At 59.4% G+C, this 22,153-nt stretch overlaps 1 protein-coding gene across 6 annotated transcripts in view; it reads right to left on the bottom strand.

The window, feature by feature from the left end:
- Nucleotides 1-1,816: 1,816 nt before the first annotated feature.
- The window catches only part of PSD4 (pleckstrin and Sec7 domain containing 4), a 36,288-nt gene continuing 15,951 nt past the window's right edge, over nucleotides 1,817-22,153 (bottom strand). For 3 of the 6 annotated variants that reach the window (XM_051836537.3, XM_051836526.3, XM_051836531.3), the window contains 16 exons: nucleotides 16,386-17,389; nucleotides 15,259-15,384; nucleotides 14,923-14,998; nucleotides 14,218-14,590; nucleotides 11,219-11,395; nucleotides 10,676-10,756; nucleotides 10,433-10,545; nucleotides 10,151-10,263; nucleotides 9,836-9,925; nucleotides 8,555-8,598; nucleotides 8,070-8,230; nucleotides 6,929-6,999; nucleotides 6,694-6,857; nucleotides 6,161-6,305; nucleotides 5,740-5,883; nucleotides 1,817-3,775 (listed from right to left, as the gene is read on the bottom strand). In XM_051836537.3, coding sequence (XP_051692497.2) covers nucleotides 3,518-3,775; nucleotides 5,740-5,883; nucleotides 6,161-6,305; nucleotides 6,694-6,857; nucleotides 6,929-6,999; nucleotides 8,070-8,230; nucleotides 8,555-8,598; nucleotides 9,836-9,925; nucleotides 10,151-10,263; nucleotides 10,433-10,545; nucleotides 10,676-10,756; nucleotides 11,219-11,395; nucleotides 14,218-14,590; nucleotides 14,923-14,998; nucleotides 15,259-15,384; nucleotides 16,386-17,303 — 3,054 coding nt within the window. In that variant the 5' untranslated portion in view covers nucleotides 17,304-17,389 and the 3' untranslated portion in view covers nucleotides 1,817-3,517. The remainder of the gene's footprint in view (nucleotides 3,776-5,739; nucleotides 5,884-6,160; nucleotides 6,306-6,693; nucleotides 6,858-6,928; nucleotides 7,000-8,069; nucleotides 8,231-8,554; nucleotides 8,599-9,835; nucleotides 9,926-10,150; nucleotides 10,264-10,432; nucleotides 10,546-10,675; nucleotides 10,757-11,218; nucleotides 11,396-14,217; nucleotides 14,591-14,922; nucleotides 14,999-15,258; nucleotides 15,385-16,385; nucleotides 17,390-22,153) is intronic. The other 3 variants (XM_017340163.4, XM_089326126.1, XM_051836561.3) reach the window with 2 other exon arrangements.

Here is a 22,153-nt window from a genome sequence, read left to right as displayed (position 1 = left end):
GGGGCTGGGTCCTAATAGCTAACCTCCCTAGGCTCTCCTCCTGTGCCAGGCACTGCTCTCGGGTGTTTACCTGTGTGATTTCACTTCATCCTCATGCAGCTCCTGTGAGGCAAGTAGTGCTATGATCCTCATTTCATAGAGAGGCAAACCGAAGCACAAGAGGCTGACTGGCCCACAGTGAGACAGGTGCAGCAGGGACTCCAGCCCAGGCACCGCAGTGCTGAGGCCGGGCCACGCTGGACCTCAGCGCACGTCCAGGCAGGTTGCATGGCTGGCAGGGCCAAAGGCGGCTGAGAGGGAGGGGTCGCTCTGAAGGTGAAGACCCTGCATTTGATGACGTCAGTAGCTCTGGGGGTGGTGTGTCAGGGAAGGGCAGAAACCCCCATGTAAGGTGTGAATGAGAGAGCTGGCAAAGACATATATATATCCTGTGGGCTCTTTGCGGATGGCTACAGGAAGCAAGCAGACTTCTGTTTTTTTTTTTTTCTTCTTAGCAGTAATACTTACAAATGCCTGCAAGGCACAATGACCCAAGGGGTAGAGAGAAGGCCCCGGAACCCCTGCGGGAGGGAGGCCCAGGGCAGAGGAGGAGGTGGCGCGCAGGCGCAGGGAGGTAAGAGCCATCCATCGCCGGCCTGCAGGATGGGCACCTGTTCCTCTACAGATGGGAAGAGGAACGGCGCAGGCAAAGGGGTGAGCAGGTGACCGGGACACAGGCACACTGAGGCACTGCGGGGGAAGGTGCTGGCAGAGGGCAGGGCCAAGGGAGACACAGTGGCCTTGTGGGAAAACACTGCACAGCTCCGAGCACGCACCTGGGGCTGGGGCAGGAGGGCAGGGATGGAGAACATGTGGCCACGCCGTCCCAAGGTTCCAGGCCATTGCCGCTCCCCCCATTTTTCTCATCTTTATTTTGAAATAATTTGTTTAGATTTCCACGAGAGTTGTGCAAATGGCACAGGACGTTTCCAGGCTGTGGTCTGGCCCTACCTACCCCCTAGTCTTGCTTACTCATTTCAAATCTTAAAGCAGAACTCCCAGGCTGTCTCTGGTGCGGGGAGGGGGAGGGGGAGGCTGTCCCTGCTCCGCCTCATGCTCACAAAGAGCCATGCACCGGGGCTGCCTCCGAGGTCCTCGCAGGTCTGGCCTCCGCCCAGCACCACTCAGCCCCACACCCCCTTGCCTCCAACTCCGGAAGACTCTGAGCCCCCAGGGGAAAGGACCCCAGCCTCAGGCCCTAGTGATCTTTCCATCTTCCCTGTCCACAGCAGAAGCCAGCTGAGCGGCCATCCTGGGACACCCCACCCCCACCCCCGCCCCGGTCACAGCAGGCCCAGCTCCTGAAGCTCCAGCTCAGCACCAAGAACCCCTGGCTGTCACCTTCTACTATGGACAAGGAGGGGAAGGAGGCTGGGGATGTCAGAGGCCCAACCTTTGCTTGGCAGGGGTTTCCCCCACACAGCGCGAGTCCTGGCCTTGAGCCACCGTAGACTTGGGGAAGTGGAAGGCGCTGCTCCTGGATGGCACAGGGGCACACAGATTCACTTCCTTTCTAGGAGCAGGCGCTCGGCAGCCACACACCTGAGCAGGGGGAACTAGGAAGATGCAAGCCCGCCCTCCAGTGGCCATGCGTCCTAACTGCAGCCTCAACGACGCAGTCTCCACCTCCCCGGGCCCCTCCAGGCAGGTGCCTGGGCAGCACTGGCTGGTGAGCTTAGGCACGTGGGGTCCCCTGGCTCTGAAGGCTTCACATGCCCGGGGGGAGGGGAGGCACTGTCTTGCATGAGCAAAGGCGCATGGGAGCGTCACGCACACATTCAGACGAACCTCCACCTTTTATTCTGGCTTTAGGAATGACAGGGGCACTTCAGACACTGGTTGAGGACGCCCACCGCCCACATCTACGTGCCCGGGTTCAACTCCTGATTCCGGCTTTCTGTGAATGTGCCCCTGAGAGGCAGCAGGTGATGGCTCAGTGGAGACCCGGATTGAGCTCCGGCTCCCGGCTTTGGTCTGGCCCAGCCCTGGCCGTTGTGAGCATTTTGGGAGGGAACCGGCAGATGGGAGATCTCTTTTTGCCTCTCAAATAAATAAATAAACGTTAAAAAGGAAGAGTCACACCAGTCCAGCGAGGTTCAATCAACCCGGTGAAAGCCACTTGACTTTGCAGACATCTGGTCCAATCCACCTCATGCTAGAATTCACCCCTTAAAGTGAGGCCATGGAACGCGATAGTGGCTGCTACACATCAGTTCCCCAGGGAGCTGTTGACACACCTGGCCACGCCCTACAGGCTGCTGGACGGGAGCCTGAGACTGGGGTGGGGTGTCGGGGCAGGGAGAGAGGCCCGTGCTGTCTTAGGCCAACAGCAGGGAACCCACAGGCGCAGCTGTCACCGCGCGTTCAACTCTCCAGTCCCTCAAGAAGGCTTTGTCACAGGCACGGAATAAACCGGTGCAGGGGTACGAGATTCTCAGCTTCCATCCAGCTTCGTGAGCCCACCGCCCCGTGCCTCGTGCTCACACACACAGGCACAGGGGCACAGGGGGCACAGAGCCTGCCACTCTGCAGGTGGCCGGGCCGGCCTGCCTCACACACACCTCCCCCTGGGCCCACGGAGGCAGTGTGGCAGGCAGCAGCCAGCCAGCCTCCTCCTCCGGCACACTTGGCTGAACAGAGACAATGGAGGCTGCTCCCTCCAGCCCAGAACCTCCCCTAGAGATCAGGCCCCACTGGGAGGCAGCCAGAGGGCAGGACCAGGGGATTTCCCAGGGGGAGGGCTGCAAAGCCCCTGGGAGCCAGAGCAGGGAGCAGGGCTGGGGCAGGGAAGAGGTCCTGGCCCCCCGGGGGGAATGCAGCTGTGAGGGCCGTGGAGGGAGGGGTGCCCGGCAGAGTCTCCCGCGCCCGGCTAGGTCTCGTCTGGTCTCCAGCCTGACTCCACACCGCTCGCCTCTCCACGGCTGGGGGATTCTGCCCACAAAGTGGTCTGAACCTGGGGAAGCCCCTTGCGCCTCTGGGAGACAAAGACCTCCTGTTCCCGGGCTCCCAGGCCCCAGCCCCTGGGCTCTGCCTTCTCCTTGTCTGTGCAACAAGACGGAGCCCCTGAGGGCCCCTGCCTGCAGGCTGCCCCTCAGTGGGCAGGGGCTGAGCCACCTCCTGTTCCCTGTATCCCAAGAGGCTGGCTGGGCGTTCCCTAGAGGCCCTTGCTCCACTCTCTCCCATGGCCTCCCCCAGCAGGTCACCTAATTCCCACTGCCAGGCTGACTTCAGGCTCCCCTGGCTGCTGCCCCAAGCTCTCTCCTGCAGGCCCAGAGCCCACGCGCAGGCCCCAGAAATGAGGCCGCTCTGGATTCTGGGACAGGGAGGGCGACAGGGGACAGGCTCTGGGAGCAGAGCCAAGTCTTCCACTTCCCTCTTCCCCTGGGAGTGGCCAGGGGCTGGGGCCGCTGAGGGTCCACAGAGCTGGGGCTGGGGGGGCGAGTGAACCTCCAGGTTCCTCCATAGCTCTCGCTCGGCTTCACAGCTGGTTGCGGTTCCGCTTGGGGATGATCTTCCGGTAGGTTCTGCGCTCCGAGATGTTGCGCTTCACCTTGGCCGTGGTGGGGGCCTCCTCCTGGTGCAGGGACGGGCTGGAGTGGGACTTCTTCAGGCTGGGCTTGGGTTCCCGTGCGCCTGCAGCTTCTCTCCCCAGCTGCTCCTCCCACAGGGCCAGGTCACCCTCCGGGCAGTGCAGCCGGGCCACCAGCAGCTGCACGTAGGTCTCGTAGCGGGTTTTCTGCAACACACGGGCAGGGCCGGCCCCCTCAGCACCACGCAGGCTCCAGGGCCACAGGAGGCTGCAATGGTGCGGTACAACCCATAGGTGTGTGAAGCCACCGGGACAAAGCCCTGTGCAGAAGAGGCTGGGCTGATGGTGAGAGCCTGCTGAGTGTCCAGGCCACCGCCCACGCCACAGCACACCACTCAGGCCCCTTACAATCGCACACGTTCCCGGGAGTGCTGTGACTGACAGCTCTAGGCCACCCATCGCCCGCTCCACCTGCCATCTGTGCGCCCTGAGTGACGACCCGGCTCTGTACAGGGTGGTGCCAACTGCTCTCACCTGCCGCCTACACTGGCCTCCCCCCACCCTGCCTACCACCTACCAGGCTAAGTTCCAAGACCCCCGACTCCAATGGGCTCCTGAAACCATGGGGAGTACCACATCCTATAGATGCCTTGTTTTCCCATGCATACGCGGGTACTTCAAATATGGCATGGGAAAACTGATTTAAAAGAAGAGTTTATTGGGAAGCTGTTGTGGTGCAGCATGTTAAGCTGCTGCCTGCAGCGCCGGCATCCCACATGGGCACCAGTTCAAGTCCCGGCTGCTCCACTTCCGATCCAGCTCTCTGCTGTGGCCTGGGAAAGCAGTAGAAGATGGCCCAAGTCCTTGGGCCCCTGCACCCATGTGGGAGACCTGGAAGAAGCTCCTGGCTCCTGGCTTCAGATCAGCTCAGCTCCGTCCACTGAGACCATCTGGGGAGTGAACCATCAGATGGAAGACCTCTCTGTCTCTGTAATTCTGCCTTTCAAATAAATAAATCATTTTTTAAAAAAAGTTCATTTTGGTGCAAAATAAAAATTGAAATCCATGCATATGAGGGATCATCAGAAAATGTATATTATGAAAAAAACATACATGGACTTAAATATTTTTGTAGAAAAAAACAAACATAATTCCTTGTAACTCCACTTTCCACGAATCTTTTGAAGTACCATCCTAACATGCATGCTAAAGCTGAGTTTCAAAGTCAGGACACAGTCAAAGGTTAGCAACGACGACCAAGGGGATGATGAAGGGGATGATGACAACCATACTCTGGCGTGACAGCCTGTGAACGTGCTGTCTCTTCTAAGGGCAGTCACACTCACCGAGCTGGACCATGGGAAATTAAAACCCTGTGAGGGAGAGGGACCCCTGGGGCTGGCTCCAGGCAACACCCAGTGCAGGTGCTGATCTGTGATAAAGCAGGAGGAGGGGCACGCCCAGGCCAAAGGGATGGGCCAGATGGGGCGGAGGAGGCCCCTCCTCCACCCTCATCCACACCTCAGCTACCCCTCCTGCCCGGCAGTCCCCCACCCCACAGGACAGCCAGGCGCCGGAAGTGGGCGCTGAGCACTGCAGTGACCGGAAGTGCACCGCTGCGGCACCAGCGCAGACCTAGGGGTGTGGCTGGGTGGGACGGGGGAGGGGTGGGGGAGTGGGCCTGGACCTCAATTTCGGGCCCTGAAGGGCACAGGGACAAGACGGGAGCTGCAGGTCAACTCGGACGGGAGGTCTGGCATCTCTGTGTCCTGGTCTGTACAAGGGGCACAACAGTGCTCGCCCCAGAGGTGTCAGACCACTAAACGAGACTGTCCACGCCAGTCCCACCAGCCCCAGGCGCCCCACCTGTCACCGGGTCCACACGGGAGGGAATCACTCAATTAAAACACAGCTTTTCCTTCTTTTTAGGAAAAGCCAAATAGAAAGGAAAAAATTATACAAATATTGTCCCCTCTGGGGGTTAGCAGACAAGCGGCTGCCACGTGTTCCCCAGGACAAAAGTGGCGGGGCCACTCGCACTGCGCCGGCAGGCTGACAGCTCCCACGCTGTTGCCACGCGGCTGGGATTCGCGCTCCGCCCAGACGCCGCTGCAGGGACAGGGGCGTCCACGAGGGGGCGGCAGAGGGGCGGCCAGCGCGGCAGGCCTCACCTCGTACTCCAGGTACTCCTTTCGCAAGCGGTGCTCCTCCAGCTCCCGGCCGCGGCCCCGCCGCTCGGGCAGCTTCCGCTGCAGGTCCAGCAGGTCGTCGGAGGCAGCGTCCAGGCAATTCTCATGGGATCGATGCTGCTCCTCCTGGGTGTGGCCGGCAGTAAGGGAAGCTGTCCCATGCCCCTGGGTCCCCAGCTCCGCATGCCCCTTCCAGGGCCCCGGTTCGAGGCGCCCACCTCTCGCTGCTCTCCAACGCCCCAGCTCCAGGCTGCAGCCCCGCCCCACAACCCCCGACCCCAGCTCGGGTCCAGGTGCACGGCCCTCCACCCCACCCCCCATTCTTTCCCGGGTCGGTGCCCGCCCGTCCCCTCCCACTGACCCTGGGGCTGGGGGGCGCACACGCCCCTCCAGGAGGCCGTACCAAGGAGCTCTGGGCTGGGCCCATGGGCAGGATGGGCCGCACGAAGCGGCGCTGGGAGCCCACGGCGGCGGGGAAGGGGGGCGCCGAGTGCGTGGCGGCGGCCAGGTTGATGCGCGCGATCCAGGAGCTCATCTCCTTGGCCGTGCTGCGGGCAGAGGAGGTCATCGGTGCTGTCGCCCTTCCACCACCCTGTGGCCTGCACAGCCATCATGCTGCCCAGGACTCAGCCTCCAGGGAGCAGGAGCCCGGCAACCAGCAGCATGGTTGACCCCTGAGTGTGGCTTTCTTATCTGTCAAATAGCAAAATCCAGGGTAGGGGGGTGGGCAATAGACTTTACAAAAGTGCCCTAAGTGTCTGCTTGGTGGAGACTGATGCATGGGCCAAGAGGAGGAGCAGGCAGTACTGGTGGCACCCCGGCATCCAGTGTCCCTGTCCCGGGGGCCAGCAGTGCTCAGAGGGGCCAGGGGGGCCACGGGAGAGGAAACCTGAGGGGTGGCCGCCCAGTGGCTTATCTCCCGCCCCAGGGACTCACGGGGCCTGGAAGAGGTAGAGACGCCAGTCTGCTGTCCGCAGCTGGAAGACGTGTGGCCTCTTGGTGTAGTGGGTGGCCGGGGTGGCCAGCGAGTGGTGCACCCCCACGGGCTCATCCACCATCTGCCCCAGCAGGCTCTGCCCCTCCAGGCCGTGGCTGTCTCCCTGCACAGGACACAGGGGCTCAGGGCAGGGGTCTTCACCAGCTCCAGGCCCCTCCTGGGCCACCCTCCTACCTTCAGGAAGTAGAGAACCATCCCTCGCAGTAACGTGTGGAACATCTTCCAGCCACGCTTGCCCCACGGTGCTGCTCCGGAAGCAAAGCACACGGGTGAACGGCGGCACCCGAACCCGTGTCCAAACCCACACAATCATGTGCACAGCTCCTGCTGCTCCCCAGGGTGTGCACGCACACACATGCACACACAGTCCCCAGGGTGTGCACACACAGACACACACACACACAGCATGCCAACACCAGAAAACAGAGGCTCTCCACACACGGCCTCAAGGGCAAACCAAAACCATCTATGAGCAAACATGGATGTTCCTATAGACCGTGCCCTCCCCAAATACGTGACCATGACCCCACGTGCAAACATCCCCCCCGTACACACAGTCCCACTCAGGTACCTGTCTGCTCCCTGCAAGATGACCTCATGATACCCATCTAGAGGGGCCCAAGGGCTCGGGTCCCTGAGCACCCTGGTCCTGTGTGGTTACACCTGCTCTTAGCTCCTGAGGAAGAAGGCCTGATTCCCTGTGGTCACATGCAGGGGCCCTGCCCAAGCCCCTGTGGTTTCTCCTAGCCCGTGCTAGCTCCCTTCCTGGTCAATCTGTGACTCCAGATTGGTCGCTAAGGTCACTGCTCTGGCCACGCTGCTGCCCTGCTGAAGAGCACTCGGCCACCTGGGGAATGAGGCCCGAATGTGCTCCCATCGCTGCCTTTCACGTCCCCACGAGCTCAGCACACTCTGCTCACTCTTTTCTCTGTGGGGGACACCCTCCGCCCAAGTTCAAGAATGCAGAGCCTCATCCCCTTAGTTCAGGTCAGACACCACCATTCCCCAGAAGTCGTACCTGTCCCTCTCCCCCTCCGGCCCTTACCACAAAAGTAAAAACCCGTCCCCCGTGCCCCACACCCCCACACTCAATCCAGCCTTCCCTCACTCAGCTCCTTCCCCCTTGGACCCCAGACCCTGATACGCTAATCCCCACCCCGGGGTCTGGCTGCTGGGCCCATCCTGCCCCACACCAGTGGTCACCATTCCCTCACAATGAGGAAGGAACGTAGGTGGTGTCCGCGCACCGCACACGCTCCCCGAGCAGCTCCACTCTCCAGGCACCGCCCTGTTCTCGGGCAGCACAGACACTCACTCTTCTTGCCGTCGGCGTCCTGATGCATCTTGCGAGCCAGGATTCCCTGCTTGTAGGTGGGCGCTGCGGGGTCCTGGGCCAGCTGGAGCAAGGGGCTGCTCATCTTGCCAGCCGGGGGAGACGGCTGGGCCTTCTCGGGCCTGGCTGTGTCTTCTTCATCCCTGGATATCAGAGAATCGAGCTGGAGGTGCTGACTGAGCAAAGATCGCTGGGAGGGACCCACCGCCCCAAAGCCTCAGCACCCTCTCTCCTGCGGGGGAGCCCCACATCCCAGGGCCCACTAGAAGGAGACCCTCTTAAAGACAACCTACCAATTCCTGGACACGCTGCTTAGCCACACCCTTGCTATTCTTGGCCCCATACTGCTTTTGCCTCTGCCCCATGCAAAGGGTCTGCACTTGGTCAGTTCTCAGTGGGCAATGGTGAGGTCAGGCCCAGAGACAGGGGTAAGGGCGCTAGGAGAAGAGAAGGGGGTTTTCACTCACACGGCCCACTCAAGCTTCTCACTTCGGATAGACCAGTAGAGGGCCTGAAACAGAAGCACACAGGTGAGCAGGGGAGACCCAGGGCTGGTTTGGGGGACCCTAAACTGTCTAGTAGAGGTAGGAGAGGCAGCATGTGTGTCCCCCCGCCAGCATAGCTGCCCCTCCATCCATGCAACCATCCATCACATATCCATCTGTCCATGCAGGCATGCATCCATCACCCATCCACGCATCCATCCATGCATCCATGCATCCATCCATCCATCCATCCATCCTGCATCCATCCATGCATCCGTGTATCCATCCATCCATCCATCCATCCATCCATCCATCCTGCGTCCTTATCCATACATCCAGGCATCCAGACATTTATCCATCATCCATCCAGCCACCCACTCAAAAAACTACTTATGGAGCATTTCCCATGTGCCAGGCCCTGCGCTGGGTGAGAAGACATGATGATCAAGGCAGTGGGGTCCCTCTGTGTCCCACTGGAGTTTAGTTAGGGCTGAGCTAGTGCTCATGAATGGTGCATGAGTCACCCATGTGCCGTCTTGGCTGGAGAGACCAACTCCCACAGCAAATGCATAGTAAGCAAACGAATGCACTTGTAAAAAATATAACAAATAGTATTGACATTGATGTATCCTGACTGCTTCTGTAGGCCCTGCAGCGCCTAACAAAGTGTTTGGCACACAGTAAGTGTTCAATAAATGTTCACTAAATAGATAGGACAGCAAATGACCTACATGCTCACTAAGCACACACCGTGCACCTGACACTGTGCAAAGCACTTGACGCATTGTGCATCACCCACATAAGGACAGGATAAGGTGACTATGACCTCCTGGAGGAACTTGCCTTGGCTAGAAATCCAACTCAGCAACACCAGCTCCTGAGGCTGAGCCCCAGACTTCCGCTACGTGAAGCTCGGTTCTCCATCTACTCAGGGAACCAATGCACCAGAGCCTCTTGGATTTTGCCAGCCTGAGAATCATCTGGAAGCCCATTAAAACACTACCGGAGCCTCAGAGATTGATTCAGTAGGTCCAGCACAGGGAGTCTATACATTTGCCTGGCTGGCAAATTCCAAGATGCCATTGGCGCTGCCAGCCAGGGGCTAGCAGCCCTTGAGAAAGAAGCCCCATCCTCCCAGGGGTGCTTCCTGCAGAGCCAGGCCCCAGCTCCGTATTCCCCTCGGGTCAAGGAGCCAAGGCTCTGGGTCTGAGACAGGGAGCCCCCGGGTCCTGAGCCCGCCAGGCAGGCCCGCTGGTAACACACCTTCAGTAGCTCCTTGGAGAAATTCCCGCCGTCCTGCAGGCCACGCAGGTTGGTTATGAATTCCTGGCAGCTCATGCTCTTCCCAATGTTCTGTGGCCAGGGTGGTGGGGAGAAGTGGGGTAGCTGGCACTCCCTTCCCCGACACAGCAGCCCCAGCTGGCTGCTCCAGAACCTTCTCCACATCCCCCAGGGCCCTGCCAGACCCATCCCAGGCTCTGGTCTTCTCTTCCACATACTCCCCACCCCCACTGCAGCCCCTGACCCAGCCCCACCCAGGATCCCCCCCGCCCCCCCGGCACTCTCCCCCATCCTCACCTGTCCGTGCAGGTCCGTGTTAAGGAGCATGACTGCACAGGTCAGGGTGTGAACAGAATCTGCCCGAGAACACGAGTGGAAACACTGTGCTGGAACCCAGACTTCCATTTCTCCTGCCCACGACAGGTGGGTGACCACCCCCATTGCTCTGCAGCCCCCACCACACCCCCAACAGCCGCCGCCCAGGGAGCTCCTGAGTGGACACAGGGCAGCTCCGTGCCATCCCGTTCTTGGGTCCCCCCAAATCCCCCCTGCCCTGCTCTCGGGCCGACGCCTCCCTACCTGCTGAGGGGAAGAGCCCAGGATTGCAGTGATGGAAGCGTTTGGAGAACTGGTAGAGGACTCGCTCCCGCTCCTGGGTCTCCCCGCTGAGCACCAGGGCCTGGAGGAAGCCCCTGCCAGGAGGGCCAGAACCAAAGGGAGAGCCAGGCTGGGACCCCGGGACCTTGGCAGCTGTCACTGCCCTGCAGCCGCCCCCCCCCCCCAACAGTGCCCCTCCCCCCAGAGAGGGCCCGAAGGCTTTACCGGAGGGCATGGTCCAGGCTCTGGCCTCCAAACTGGAAGAAGGTCAAGTACGCCTCAGCCACGGCCTTGCTGAAGTCATTGCTGGGAGGGGAAATGGGGATGAAGCCCGCCCCCAAGGTTGGGCTGGGGTCCCCAGGGCCTGCACACCTCACAGAATCAGGTGGGATAGGGGCTGAGCAAGGCAAGGGTACAGCCAGTCTGGACCCTGGGCCCTAAGAGGGTCAGGGGAAGCCAGGTCTGGGATGTTGCCCCTGGAACCCCATGCGTGCTGAGTGGCAGGGACCCAGGAAGGCGGGGGTGGGCAAGGCAGCTGGGTGCAGGGCTCTAAGTGGAGATCAAGGCATGGAGAGGTGGAGGCGGGACAGGCGGAAGGATGGTGGGGGCCCAGGGCAAGGCTGATGGGACATAAGGTGGTGACAGGGCTGGAGTAGGGGCAGGACACCGGCCGAGGAGAGGGAGAGGCCACCGGTAGAAGAACCCCACTGGCAGCTCCTCCCCGTCCTGCTTCAGCCTCAAGCCTTGCCCAGGCTCGAAGCCTCTTACTTCTTCTGCAGGTAGGCAGCCACTTCAGACTTCCGGAAGCCCTCCAGGTGGTAGAGGCGAGAGGCCAAGTTCCAGGCCACTTTGTCCGTCCTGACACCATTAGCCAGTTTGTCTCCAGCCAGTGGCCTCTGGCCTTCCTCTGGGGTCTCTGCTTGGGGCATAGGGCTCTCGGGAAGCCTGGAAGAGTCATTGGGGTCCTCAGCCTCCCACTCGGGATGGGCCAGCAAGGTCTCTGGTCAAGTGTCTTTGCAGGCCTGTCACAAAAGGCGGGGCCCAGAGCTCAAAGCCTTAGTGCCTTGAATGATGGCCTAGCCGCGCAAAGAGCTGAACCCTGGTCTCCCCCAGGGAATGGCTGAGCTGGAACCAGACCCTGGCAGGAGGTTCGCATTCAAGGCCAGGAGGGCTGGAGCTGAGCTGGGTGCACTGAGGTTCCTCGGATAAAGCACAGGCACATTCCACACTAGGTTTGCTTCAGGTGGCAGGTCCAGCCCTTGGAGGACCTGGGGGTATTCTGTCCAACCCAAGGCAAGGTGAGACTGTCTCCCTTCCCTGAGGCTACCTTCACAGGCCTCCATCCGCAGCCCCCAGCTCCAGCCTCTACTGATAACCATGAAGCCAGGGACAGTGCAAGGAAGGGGCCAAAACCAGGAAGCTTGGTTGGTTCCAGGACCGATGACAGTTGGCAGTCAAAGAGGTGGCTTCCAATCTCTCCCTTCCCAGCCCAGCAGCCCTTACCAAGGGAGCCTGCGTGGTGACCTAGGAGGAACGGGAACAGGCCCCAGGCACCCCCAACAGAATCAGAGATCACTCGGGGGCGGATGTCAAGACTCTCGATCATTCTCTACCTGACTGTGTCCCCACTGCACACTACAAGCAGGCGCAGTGTTACCTGGCTACCTCTAATGAATATTCGTGGTCATGCCAGCACAGCTGGGGAGTTGTACAGGTAAGCAAAAGCCGTCTTAATAGGAAAACAGCAGCACCCTCTTCACTCAGCACCAACGGCTGACTGCTCACTGCTCTCGAGGCTCATTGAGGAGAAACCCCACGGACACTGACTGAGAAGTGCAACTGCAAACCTGCCGGGGAGCAGGATCTCATGAAGGATCTGCAAGGGGCTGCTGGAAGACTCCAGAAATCACACAGAAAGCCCCTGGCGAGGAAGGAATGGTGAGGGTTCAGTGCACAAAGCAAGAGGAAGGAACAAAGATGACACAACTGTCACATGGAAAGGGACAGGCGTTTGGCACGGCAGTTAAGCTGCCACCTGGGACATCCATGTCCCACGCTGCAGTGCCTGGGCTGCAGGCCCAGCTCTGCTCCCACTCCAACCTCCTGCTAATATGCCCCCTGGGAAACGGCTCAAGGACTTGGGTCGCTGCCAGCTGCATGGGGGACTCAGGCTGAGATCCTGGCTCCTGGCTTCAGCCTGGCCCAGCCCTGGTTGTGTGGGCACTTGGGGGAAGAAACCAGCAGATGGAGATCTCTGTCTCCGCCTTTCACATAAAATAAATAAATGAAATGTGAAGAGGATCATCTAAGAAACGATGAAGTAACTGGAACAGACATCTGGTCTACCAGTCACGACTCCGAGTCAGGACACCCAGGTCCAATGCCTGCCTCCAGCTCTGCATTCCAGCTTCCTGCTAGTGACAGCCTAGGAGGCAGCAGCGATGGCTCAAGCAGTTGGGTTCTGCTACCCACGTGGGAGGCCTGGATTGTGTTCCCAACTCCCAGCTCCAGCCTCAGCCCAGCCCCAGCCACTGAAGCTCTGTCTCTATTTATCTCTCTCTTTACCTCTCAAAAAAGAAAAATGAAATGATAAAAAGAAAACTCAAGTGATTAAAATTGTTACTAAAATAATATTTAGATAAGGAAACACTTTAGAAGAAAACAATCACTATGCAAATACAAATTGTCATGGGATTGTATGTTTTGAACATGTGAATTGTGTGGTATGCTAATTAAACCTCAACATGGCTATATATATATATATATATATATGGGCCATTTAAATGATCTTTATAATCTCACAGAAAATCAGGCAGGCATGAATGAAAAGTCTCATCAGACCAGCAAACTCACACTGGGAAAATTAAACTTCCCCCACTGTGTTAAATATCAGAGAAAGTAAACCTATTACATAATATGTAGTGTCATTTACCAAGACAAAGCCACAGTTAAATCTTTTTTACTACGATAGTACGGTTTTCTGGATTTCTGCACTTCTGTTTTGGGTCGGATGAACTAACTTCTGTTAACCCGAACCCTCCCTCTGTGGATACCGAGGCTCCTCTGGCTACCAGGCCTCTAAACCACAGGAAGACGGTTCTTTGGTTTCTGGCACTGAGTTTCTCTGTCACCATGAACCAAGGATTAGGGTGGGAGTGGGGTCACCAGTCCAGTTACTACACATTAGGTCCACGACCTGGGGCAGTGCTTGGTCCTCCAAGCCTCTTCCATATGACCCCTATTCAACCAACCAGAAACCAAACCCCTTACCACATGCAGATTATAGGGCCAGCAGGCGCAGGTAGACCAGCTGGCCTACTCCTACCTGGGCCAAAGACCAAGATCACACCATCCTCCTATGGGCCCCATGATCCAGTCCCTCGGTCCCAACCAAACCTCCCCTCGGGGAGATCTGAGCCAACATCCTGGGTCCACACTCTTGTGGTCTCTCCCAGACACCTCCTCAAGTTCAGAGCAGTCTATAATCCCCACGCCACCAGCTCCGCTTTGCCCCCCGTCAGCCTGCATAGCTCAGATCCCATTGTTCTGGGCACATGGCCTTGGTCAGATTCCCTGGGGCGTGGTTCTCTCGGCTCTGTCTACTCTTGAGTCCCTGTGTCTTTAAACCCTCCGGTCCTGGAGCCTACACTTAGTTAAGTGTCAGTGTCTTAAACCCCAGTGAGTGCTTCTCACGCTCCATCCAGACCAGGGGATTCTTAACCACAGCCGCAATTAGGAGCCAGAGAGCCAGGTGGTGGGAGACTCACCTTTCGGCAGAGGTCAAGGGCATGCTGGGCGGGCCGCCTCCAGCCTCTGCAGTGCTAACCATGTCTTCACTCCTCACTGCCTCCTCTGGGTCAGCGGCCTCTCCTGCCTCCACTTCCTTCAGGGAGCTCGGCTCTGTCCCGTCCGTGTCCAAGAGCAAAGAGTGTGAGGCATTCGGCATGCAGTTGGGCAAAGCGCCTGAGCTGTGGCACTGGAGCTGTGGGCCACCTTCCTGGGAGGCCGCCAGGCTGGGCCCGGGGCCTGTGCTCTCAGACTCGGGGCAGCTGGGCTCTGGCAAACAGGCTGGGCTCTCCCAGGCGCCGGGGGACACGGTGCAGGGAGCAGGAGGCTGGGGCCGCCCAACCTCCCTCTCACCTGAAGAAGAGCAGAGAGTGAGGCGGGCACAGGGCAGGAGGAGGGCCTGGGCTGCCACCTCCAGAGGCTACCTCCCTGGGGCTCCTCCCCTGGAGCTGGGCAGCACGTCCTGCCCCTCACTCAGCCAGTGACCTCTCCCACACAGAGGCAGGGACTCCCAGGACTGCAGCCCGCGGGCTTAGGACTTCTGCTGAGAGCAGTCAGACCCAGGCACCAAAACTCCCCGGGCTTCTATACACTGCTTCATTGACTGCGCGGCCCAGAACGGGCACCAAATCCTACTCCGAATCCCAAAGCCTCCCAGATTCCCAGATGTTCTTACTGAGTCTCACCTCTCTCCTGGGAGACAGGCACCTGCCGCCAGGAGGGACCCTCTTCCATCCGCCAGCCCTCGGGGCTGGGTGGGGCCTGTTGAGAGAGACACGGGCATTTCCATGAGCCCTGGAGACGCTGAGAAGAAGGGAGATGCTGGGAGTACACAGGGAATCGCCCTCTCCTCCCCCTGGCCCGACAATGCGGGCTGCAGCCTGGACCTTATGTCCATGAGACCAATCCCAGGTAGAAGACCCGCAACCCAGTGTGCGGGGGCTCAGCCCTAGAAATCAGCGGCTTCACAGTCCTCCTTCCCAGGTGGAGAGGGTGAAGCCCAGAGGAGGGAAGTGACTTGCCCAAGGTTGCACAGGATGTGAGGCAGAGGCGAGGTTGGAGCTGAGGCATTCTGGTTCCCAGGTCAACATCTCGTCCACTTTGGGTGCTGTGGGGGAGGCAGGGCCCAGCCCGTCCTCCAGCGAAGTCTGAGACACACAGAGATTGACAGAAAGAGAAGAGGGGGGTTGGCCAGAGGGAAACTGCTCCCAGGCCCTTTCCCATACCCCGTGAGATGTACTCCCTCGCAGTCTGCCCAGATGGCCCTGCTTCCAAGGGGCCAGCTTAAGGAGGGGCTGTGTCACAGGGACGGCAGTGGGCCCTGGTCCTGGGCTGGGTCGGCTCTGCCGCCAGCTCCCAGCTTCTGGGGTGGAACTCCCAGGCTTCCCTCTGAGCGCCTGGTGCACTAGAGCAAGGTCCAGGGAGAATGCACCTGCCCAGGACAGAGCCCCAACCATCCCACCCGGGGTCCCCCCTGCAGTACTGGGAGCTTCCCTGCTTAAGAGCCCTTGTCCACTGTTCTGTGGGAACTGAGAGATTAGAAAGTTACGCCTCGCCCTGCCATCTTCAGTCTCCTTATCTCCCCAGGCAGCCTGTGCTCCCGATGGTCTCTGTAACCCGGCCCCCTCCCTGCTGTCATATGGGTGCAATCTGTTGAGGCTGGCCAGGGGAGAACAAGGGGTGAGCGAGAAGTAACAAAGTCCTCACATCTCTTGAGAGAAGACAGGACAGGACTCCCAGACAGCCCTCCCTGTGTGAAGGCCAGAGGTCACCCCTGCACGCTGACCCTGCCCTCGGCTGCTGCCAGGTCTCAGAGGCGGGAGGACAGCCCGGGGTCGGCCAGAATGCCCCGTGGTGGGAAGAGCTGCCTGTTCTCCAGAGATGTGGAGACGCGGCCTCTTGGTGCCGGGGAGGAGCGGAATTTCTGGCCCTAGTTGCCAGCAGGTTTGGCCGACGTCACCACCTGCATGTGACGTCCGGTCGTCCTGAAGTCGACCCTGGTCCTGATCTTCTCCTCCATCACTGCCCACCCCCCACTCCAAAAGGCCCTATCGACAGAAGAGCATGGCTGGGGCCTGGGAACTCCTGAGGAAGGCCATGTCCCTTCTACATCCCCAAATGGGCTGGTTCCCAGGACTACTGCGCTTACCTGGCTCTCCTCCTGGCCAGAAGGTGCTGCAAGGGCCCCCTCGGTGCTGGGCTCGAAGGTGCAGCAGGGGTGCAGCTTGTAGGTGGGCACCGGGAACGGAGGGGTGTTGCGCCCACTGCGTTCAGCACCGTGATCCCCCCACTCTGGCTCACTCCCCAGCTCCCAAGCCACTGCGCCCCCTAGCAGTGGCGGCTCAAGGGCCTGTGGGCCATCGGGCCCCAAGTTCACATCCGTGGTGGGGTCTGGGAACCCCCAGGAGAAGCGCTCTGCAGAAGCACTGGCTTCAGAACCAGGGCTTTCCAGGAAGAGCGGGTTGTCGAAGAACACGCTCTCTTCCTCCGCTCCCCACTCGGGCGAAAGGCCTGGGGTCCCCTCCCTCGGCCATGCCTGCTTCTCCTCCTCCTCCGGCCCGCTGCTGTCTTCCCCGGAGTCCTCCCCCACGGGGGAGCTGGGGTGCAGGCCCGGGTGGCCGGGCAGCTCTGCAGGGGCAGGGGGCAGGCAGCACTTCAGCCCAGCCCGGAGCCCTTCCGTCTTCTCCAGCTCCTCCTCCAGGTCCAGGACACACATCTGGGCCTGCAGGATGCCCGCCCAGAACACCACTTGGGTGGACGAGTTCCGGTTCTGCTGAGGGCTCCCCAGACCACGGCTGTCCCCAGGCGGCCCCGGGGATGCTGTGGTGTTCTGCCTGGGCTCCCCCTGGGAGGAGCAGCTCTCCAGGAGTGAAGGCTCCACATCGGAGCTCCAGGGAGGAGCATCGTGCCGGGTGGCTCCAGCGGGGTCCACGGCCCAGGTCTGGTCCTCGGGCGGTCTGGGAGGGCCCAGAGGGCAGTGTCCTGGAGGGGGCTGCAGGTCACCTCCCAAATAGATGTCGAGAAGTTCCACGGGTTGGGCGTGGTCCGGGAGTCTGTGGTCGCCCATGGTCCACGGAGTGAAGTTTTCACAATCCCATCGTGCGAACTAGTGCGAGCGCCGGCCGGGGCGGGAACTGGGAATCCACATCTACCCTGGAAATGCCCAAAGCAAATGCAGGTGAGGGAACAGCATCCACGCTCTCGTCTGGAGTGGTGGACGGCTCTGCAGAGTCCACTGCTCAAGAGACACCACCCTCCCCGGCCCTGCAGGGACTCAAGACACTGCGGATGCCACGTGTGCCCAGTCTCGACCCTGCACCAGGCAGCGCCAGTCCCCAAGACGCCTTCTGTCAGCTGAAGGTGTCCCTGCGGCTTAACTGAGAAGGGTGAGAGGCTCAAACCAGATCCCCCACTGTCGGCAGCAGAGACCCCCTCAGAGCCTTGGGGAAGCAGCGGCCGGCCAGAAATGCTTGCACCTGGCCGGTGCCACGGCTCAATAGGCTAATCCTCCACCTTGTGGCGCCGGCACACCGGGTTCTAGTCCCGGTCAGGGCGCCGGATTCTGTCCCAGTTGCCACTCTTCCAGGCCAGCTCTCTGCTGTGGCCAGGGAGTGCAGTGGAGGATGGCCCAAGTGCTTGTGCCCTGCACCCCATGGGAGACCAGGAGAAGCACCTGGCTCCTGCCTTCGGATCAGCGCAGTGCACCGGCCACAGTGCGCCAGCTGTGGCGGCCATTGGAGGGTGAATCAACGGCAAAAGGAAGACCTTTCTCTCTCTCTCTCTCTCTCTCACTGTCCACTCTGCCTGTCAAAAAAAAAGAAAAAAAAAAAAGAAAGAAAGAAATGCTTGCACCTAACTGCAGAAGTGCTCACATCAGAGGCCAGAGAGTGGCACAGGCTCCTGGGAGAAGTGGGCACCCGGGTGAGAAAGACCCCAGCCTGCCTTGCCCCCACCAGCCCAGGGTCCCGTGCCTGGGCCTGCCCTGTCCACCAGGCCAGCTCACAGGTCTGGATCTTGGTTCTTCGCAAGTTTCTGACAGCAGTGCACGTTGGCCCAGGTGGAAGCAGGAAGGGACTGTCCACTAAGCTCAGGCCAGGCCTCAAGGAGGGAAGATGCTTCCGCCCTGCTGCCCACCCACTAGGGTTGTGGTGGCGCTGTCTGCTCAGAGCTGCCCTGCCCTGCATAGCAGCTGCATTAGCACCATGGGTCGGCCCTCCCTGGATGTTTTAATGCATAGCACAAGTCCCCATCCCCCCACATGCGGACCACGGCATACACGCCTCGCAGAGCCACCCTGCCTCCTCAGGAAAACCGGCTTGATTTAGCTCCCTGCTAATGCACCTAGGAAGGCAGAGGAAGATGGCTCAAGTGCTTGGGTTCCTACCTCCCATGGGGGAGACCTGGATGGAGTTCCTGGCTCCTGGATTCCAGCCTGGCCCAGTCCTGCCCATTGCAGACATTTAGGGAGAGAACCAATGGATGCAAGAGCTCTCTGTCTTTCCCTCTCTGTTTCTCTGCCACTCCAATAACTAAAGAAAGTTTCAAAAGAAAAAGTACACAAGCTGGCCCATGGCACGTGTTTCCATTGTTCAGCAAGCCCCTGGCTGCAGTACCTCTTCCCTTATTTTGCCTTTGCCCGGCTCTTGTCACATGCTAGTGTCTTTCTCGAAGACAGGGTGTGCTTGGTAGCTGTACTGAGACATCTGGGCAAACAAGACTGTTAATAAACACACACATGCCCATGCTCTCAAGGCATGGTTAGCGCAGTCATCCTCACCCTCTGCTCTCCCAACCTCCTGGCCTGCGGGCGAGCAGGTGCGCTGTGCTCCTGATTCACAGATGAGGAAGCCGAGGCCTGAGATTGGCCGACGGATCCACCACTGGGAAGGGAGGCCCTACTGGGCCCACAGACCGCCCAGCTTCCTGTGTGTGGCTCTCTCCCGACAGTGGGCACCTCTTCCTCTGACACAGAGGGGGTGCTGCCGGGCAGCCTTCCCTAGCACCACGCCCAGTCCTCATGGAGGGCTCTACACCTCAACCTCCACAGTCAGGCTACGGGAGATGGGGCCTGGCCTGGTGTTTAGGGACCTGGCCAGCACGCACCACAGACCTGCGGGGACAACTCCTGGCAGTAGAGAGCTTGGGCTCAAGGCAGGACCACAGGACCCTAGGCTCAAAGCCCACCCTGCCACTTACAGTCAAATAAACCAGCGAGGTGCTGAGTGGGGAGCTAATGGTGGTGATTCATGTCCAGCCTTCAGACCAGCGTGGTTACCAGGAGATACTCAGTAAGAGGTAACCCCCGGAGCTTTCAAACCAAAACCAGGCAGGACCCACCTCTTTACCTGGAAACCACGGCCCCAGAGAGAAACGAGCTAGGACTAACATAGCCAGTCCCTTACGCATGGTCACGGAATCCTCCTAAAATTCCTGTCTGGGTTTGCACTCTCCCTTTGTCCCAACCTCACCTTCCTCACTTTTAGCCTAACAAGAACTTGAACCTGCGGGATGACATCTTCATGGTTCTGAAGTTTCAGGTCCCTGGGAAGAGCCCCTGGCCAGCCTCAGGGCTCCTCAGTCACTCGTGCCAACTCAGCTTCCCCAGAAGGGTTGCCTTCCTAAAAGGCAGGGCAGTTTCACGGTTGGTCTTGCACCCGGTGCTCTCGTCCGCTGGACTTGAACTGGTCCTGCCTTCCAGCCTCCTCCTAGCTGTCTCCAACCGTTTTAGCTCCATCTTCACATGCGCCCTAGGAGTCACCTCTTCATCCCACCCCCAGGGCCCAGGCTGAGAATTCCCATGGTCTTGCTCCCTAAGTCGCGGGTCCAGAGCTGCTACCTTGCTCCCCATTTCACACTCTCAGTGCTCTTGGGGAAGAGGCCCACAACAGCTCTGCCTCCAGCGAGGAGGGGACGGGGGGGAGACTCAAGACCCACTGTCCACGCTCCAGCAGCTCCCCTGGATCCCAAGCCTCTGTCCTCAGGACTGCCTGGTAGAGAGGACCACAGGGTGCAGGAGATGACTGGGGAGATGTCTCCATTCAGGAGACAGAAGGGGGAGGTGGGAGATGCTCCTGGTGCACCTGCAGCTCCACCCACCGTCTCCTTCCCAGTCCCAAGGCTGCCCGCCCTTGCCACCCCTTCCCTGCTAAGCTCTGCTCTTCTCACACAGCTGGCTCCCTTCCTGGCCATGAATGTCCTCCTGTCTTCATTCCCACAACCCCCACACATGGTAACTGAATGTGTACCAGCCTCTGGTCCCTGTGGGCATCAGAGCGCTTTGCCAGGATGACATCCGCTCAGAGTAAAGTCACCTGATGGGCAAAGTTCACATGCTAATAATAGGAACGGGGGTAGGGTCAGCAGCACAGGGGTCCTGCATTGTTTTCCGTGATGACAAGGAGTTCCCACGGGTCTCTCTGCACACCTACATTTTAGAAACCAATATGTATTTACGTGCATAAAGCAGCCATCGAGGCCCACGTTAATGACTAGGCTAGACACACATGAGCATTGGATTTGACTTCTCAGAGCAGAGAGAGAAGAGAGCAGATCTTGGGAACTGCAGGCAATGAGAGGAGATGGGTGCTAAGGGCAGGACACAGTTACAGGTTGCAAAGTGGTATTTCCATCAACGGCAGACCACGCACACAATGGTGGCCACGCTATGCAGCTGAGGGGTGCAGGAGGTGACAGTGAGTCTTGAGCATACTCCAGGATGTTTGCCCCACAGTGAGAGGGATGCATTTCTCGGAAGGCAGCCCCGTGGTTAAGCAATGCACGGCTGTGCTGGGTTTTGCACTAAAGGTGCGGCCTGTGCCGAAATTCTGTAAACCCGTTCAACTCAGCCCGTCCTCCATCCCTCAAGGGTTCTTTGACTTCGCAGCATTGAGCCCCGTGTAATTTCCGCTGTGTTTACGCCCAGGGTTCTAGCTCGCCTGAATGTGAGTGCCAAGTGGGCAGGTCCCACGTGCTTCCTGTCTGTGGGTGGGTCTCAGGAGCTAAATGACGGCAGGACTTGGTGACAGGTGTTTTTATCCCACTGACAAAGTTCTGAGAATGGGGGCGCTCATGGTCATCCGTCAGTTCAAGTGCATTAGGAAGTTAGAGGTCAGCATTGAGCAGCTCAGGTCCACCCCTGAGATACCTGGGGTTCTGGAGCCCGGTGGGAGGTGGTCCTAGTTCCACGAAGGTTGTTGCCAAATTTAGCAAATAATCATATAGAAGGCTAGATACCTGGGGCACACTTAGACTCAGTTTAGTCTCTGTTTACCCAAAACTCAAGTTTAACTGGGGCTCCTGTGTGTTCCTCAGCAAGCCAGCCCATGGGGTGCCTGCACTGTGCCAGTAATCCAGCTTCGCAGCACTCCCCCGTCCCACCAGCCACGCCACACATGACACAAGGGGCAGCATCCCCTCCTTATTATGAAGAGACCAAAGCTCGGAGAAGTTCAGGAACTTGCAAGCTCGTTCCTAAGTGGGGAGCTGGGGTCTACACCCAGGGCGAGGGCGCTCTTAGGCATCACGCCCCTCCCACGCACAGATCACTTCTCTGGGGGCATTTGTCATTCCCTCGAGAAACACAGGCACTGTCCAGAGCAGGCCTGTGCAGCTCTATCTGAGGCAGCACCCCAGAGAGCTCTGTGAAAAGAAGAGGGAAGTGGGGGAGCAAATGGAGAAAGGAGACGACCTTCAAAATGCTCCCTGCTTAATCTGGCCGGAGGACCAGGGAGAGAGACTGAGGCTTGGAGAAGAACAATCCGCAGAGCTGTAACGCTAGCATTCTCCCTGGGGGCCCGTCTGCCTGTGAGCCAATCACCTTCTCCTCCCAGGATGCCCAGTGCTCTGGGGAAAGGGCCCCCCCCCCAGAGGTGCCCCCCAGCCCCAGAGGTCACTTAGGGACCCCTGTAATTGCATGTG

Source organism: Oryctolagus cuniculus, chromosome 2, assembly GCF_051225735.1.
Source record: "Oryctolagus cuniculus isolate XC-2025 breed Fujian yellow rabbit chromosome 2, ASM5122573v1, whole genome shotgun sequence".
NCBI lineage: Eukaryota > Metazoa > Chordata > Mammalia > Lagomorpha > Leporidae > Oryctolagus > Oryctolagus cuniculus.
Note: the sequence above shows the minus strand (reverse complement) of the source record. Positions and strands in the feature narration are given on the sequence as shown.